General features: G+C 70.3%; 2 protein-coding genes across 2 annotated transcripts in view; both read right to left on the reverse strand.

Moving 5' to 3' along the window:
• Nucleotides 1–37: 37 nt before the first annotated feature.
• AURANDRAFT_68540 (hypothetical protein) lies at nucleotides 38–420 on the reverse strand (the record flags this gene model as incomplete). Its single annotated transcript, XM_009044240.1, has 1 exon — nucleotides 38–420. A coding segment is annotated over one exon (383 nt), but the record flags the coding sequence as incomplete, so codon positions are not given.
• Nucleotides 421–1,644: 1,224 nt separating this feature from the next.
• The window catches only part of AURANDRAFT_68541 (hypothetical protein), a gene marked incomplete at both ends in the record, with an annotated part of 6,847 nt that continues 5,399 nt past the window's right edge, over nucleotides 1,645–3,092 (reverse strand). Inside the window, 2 exons of the mRNA XM_009044239.1 lie at nucleotides 1,645–2,181; nucleotides 2,872–2,875. Coding sequence (XP_009042487.1) covers nucleotides 1,645–2,181; nucleotides 2,872–2,875 — 541 coding nt within the window. The remainder of the gene's footprint in view (nucleotides 2,182–2,871; nucleotides 2,876–3,092) is intronic.

Genomic DNA, 3,092 nt, shown 5'->3' on the forward strand with positions numbered 1-3,092 from the left:
CTCCGTCAGCCAGTGGCGCCGCATGCGCCGGTCGAACTCGCGCCGCCGCTTCGCGAGCATGTCCCGGGGCCTCGCGTTCAGCGCCGCGCCGCGCGCGAAGAGCGATTCCGCCTCCGTAAAATCCTTGGCCTTCTCCGCGACGAAGGCCCGCGCCACCCAGAACAGGGCCAGCTCCGCGCCGATGTTCTTGACCACCATCTCCGCGAAGACGGGCTTCGGATCCGACGCGACGGAAGCCACGCCCAACCACACCCGCACGAAGCGCTCGTCGTTCCGGTAGCGCGCGTCGTCCGCGAGCGCGGAGGCGCACCGCTCCCGGAGCTCTGCCTTGGCGCGGTGGGTCTCGATGTACTCCAGCCAGGCGGTGAGGGGATCGTCGAGCAGCGCGAACTCGCGCGCGCGTTCCTCAACGTCGTCCATCGCGTCGCCGCGCTCGTTCCCCAACGGGTTCGGCGGGGTGGTCGACAGTGCGGCGGCAGTGCGGCAGTGCGGCGCGCGAAGGGGTTTGACGCTGGGTGGTGCGGTCGGTGGGGGGCGGCGCACGGGTGCGCGCAACGCCGGGCGGTCGACGGCGGCGCAGGCGTCCAACCGTGGCAACACGATCAACGCAAGGCGGCCGGCCCCCCGGGCCGCCTTAGGCTCATGAGCCCGGGGGGCTGGGCGTTCGGGCCGGCCCGCCGGGCACCCTGCGGGCCCCGGTCCAGGCGTGGGTTAGTGAAGCGTGGGCATCACCACACTGAGCATCACACCACCGAGCATCACACTCACACCTGGGCATCACACCAGAAGTGGGCATCACACTCGCCCGAGGTAGTCTGTACTAGATGGCTACTACATCATCGGTAGGCGACGTCCCAGTGGATTTCCAACTGCCGCGGCAGGGAGGCGCGCGGCGCGGCGGTCACGATGACGGTGGCGACGACCTGGTAGTCCTTCCGCCAGGGGACGCCACCCCGCACGCGGCGCGCGAGGCGTCGCAGCTGCGGCGATCGTTCTTCAAATCGGACCTCGGCGCGACGACCGCGATGAGCAGGTGCGAGCATTCGTTAAAACTCTCAAAAAAAGAAGTCATCGCCATTGGGCCTCCCCGCGCCCCCGCGCGCGAGAACCCCGCCGGCATAGACGCCGGAGAACGTGTCGGAACAACCGCGCGTCGCCGCAGTGGCGCCAGTCCTCGACCAGACGCCTACCGCGTGGCAGCCCGACCCGCGCCGCCGCCGCCGCCCACGGCCCGACGAGGGCTGCCCAGCGCGCACCGCACGCCGCGGGCGCCACGCCAGGGCCGCGACGAGCGCGACCGGAAGCCGGCACGCCGTCCGGCGCAGCCTCTGGGCCGGGCCATAGCATCGGAAATCGGTGCAGTAATAGCAACGTCCGATCGGGTGGCCAGAAACAAGCCTGCGCGTTTGTTTGACTCCGGGTTGCAGTTTAATCTTCGCCGCTCGGCCCAGGCCAAAACACCGAGCATCACACCCGAAAACACGCGGACCGAGGGTCACACTGGGCATCACACCAACACACCTGGGCATCACACCTGAGCATCACCCGTCCCTAGCGTGGGTCCAGGCCTCGCTCGGTCCACGGCCGATCCAGTTCGACGAGTTCCTGAAGTAGTCGTACACGAGCACAAGTTTAAGCTCCAACCTAGAGCAGGAACACGCGGTCGCGGCGGACCGTGACCTCGAAGACTCGGACGTCGCCGTAGGCGTCGAGGAACGCGCGGAGGGGGACCGTCTTCACGGACTCGGTCAGGCGGAGCGCGCGCTGGAGCGCGGCCCGCGCCTTGTTGAGCGTCGGCGGCGCCGGCGCGTTTCGGAGCTCGCCGCGGAGCGCGGCGACGGCCGCGTCGTCGGCCGGGCCGCGGCGCCACGGCCGCGTCGGCGCGTAGTCCGCGCGCGTCAGGTCCGCGGGCGCGGCCGCGGGCGCCGCGGGCGCGGCGAAGAGCGACCCGAGCGGCGGCGCCGCGAAGGGCGCCGGCGCGGCCGCGGCCGCCGGCGCGAACGCCGGCGCGGCCGCGCTGAGCAGCCCGTCGGCGCGCGACTCCCAGCGCTCGGGCGTCACCGCGGGCGCGGCGCCGGGGGCGGTTCCCGGGAGCGCGTCGCCGGGCGGGGTCACCGGGAGCGCGTCGCCGTCGTCGCCCCAGGCGTCGAGGCGCCGCGGCGCGAGCTCGACGACGTCGCGCTTGGGCACGCGGCGGACGCGGAGGGAGTCAACTTCCCAATAAGCGAGGCAGACCGGTCGTTAATCGGGAAAAGTACAATTACGGTCGCTACGACGCCGGGGACGCCTGGTCTTACCCCGGGGACGCAGGGCCGAAGCCAGAGGCGTCGATGGACGCCATTTGCGCCGTCGGCCCCGGTCCCGGCCGGTCGGCCGGCTGGCCGGCCGGTCGTCGTCGTCGTCGTCGTCGTCGTCGTCGTCGTCGCGCGCGCGCGCGTGGAGATTATAGCGGAGAGCAAGTCCATGGCTTCCTCGAACATGCTCTAGGCCACCTCCATGAAGCTGCGCAGCGCCCAGGCACCGGTTTTGCTCTGGAGCGCCTCCTTGCCGCGCGAAGCGTGAGAGGAAAAATTCGGCGGGATCCAGCGCGCGTAGCGGTCCAGAACCGGCGCAGCTGTACGTGCCGCTCGCGCGCTGCGTGCAAGAGATCGCGCCCTCGCCGGAGAACGAGCCCGCTCCGCGCAGCCGCCGCCGCCGCCGCAGAGGCCACTGCCACAAAGTCGCCGCACCCGCCCCGCGCGCAGCGCGAAGAAAATTTCGACTTCGTCGCTGGCCAGAGCGTAGAAACGACCCTCGAGAACAGGTGTGAGGTCAGGCTCGCAGCGCAGCAAGTCCACCGCGCGCAGCGCGCTGAGATGGATATGCTCTCACTCGGCTGTGGTATTTTTCGTCCGCAGACTGTCGCCGGGGGTTTCAGAAAGGTAAAGTGATCGATTTCGCCGGGGGGCGCCGCCCGAAGCCCAAAAACGTTACTTTACCTCCCCAAAGCGTCTAGGAACCCTCCGCGGACGTAGGATACGCCCCGGGGACGTCTTTACGTGCTAGCGGACGCCTTATTGGGAAGTTGACTCGAGGGCCCGCGGGTGGCGCTC

The sequence above is a fragment of the Aureococcus anophagefferens genome, assembly GCF_000186865.1.
Source record: "Aureococcus anophagefferens unplaced genomic scaffold AURANscaffold_204, whole genome shotgun sequence".
In the NCBI taxonomy this organism is placed as follows: domain Eukaryota; class Pelagophyceae; order Pelagomonadales; family Pelagomonadaceae; genus Aureococcus; species Aureococcus anophagefferens.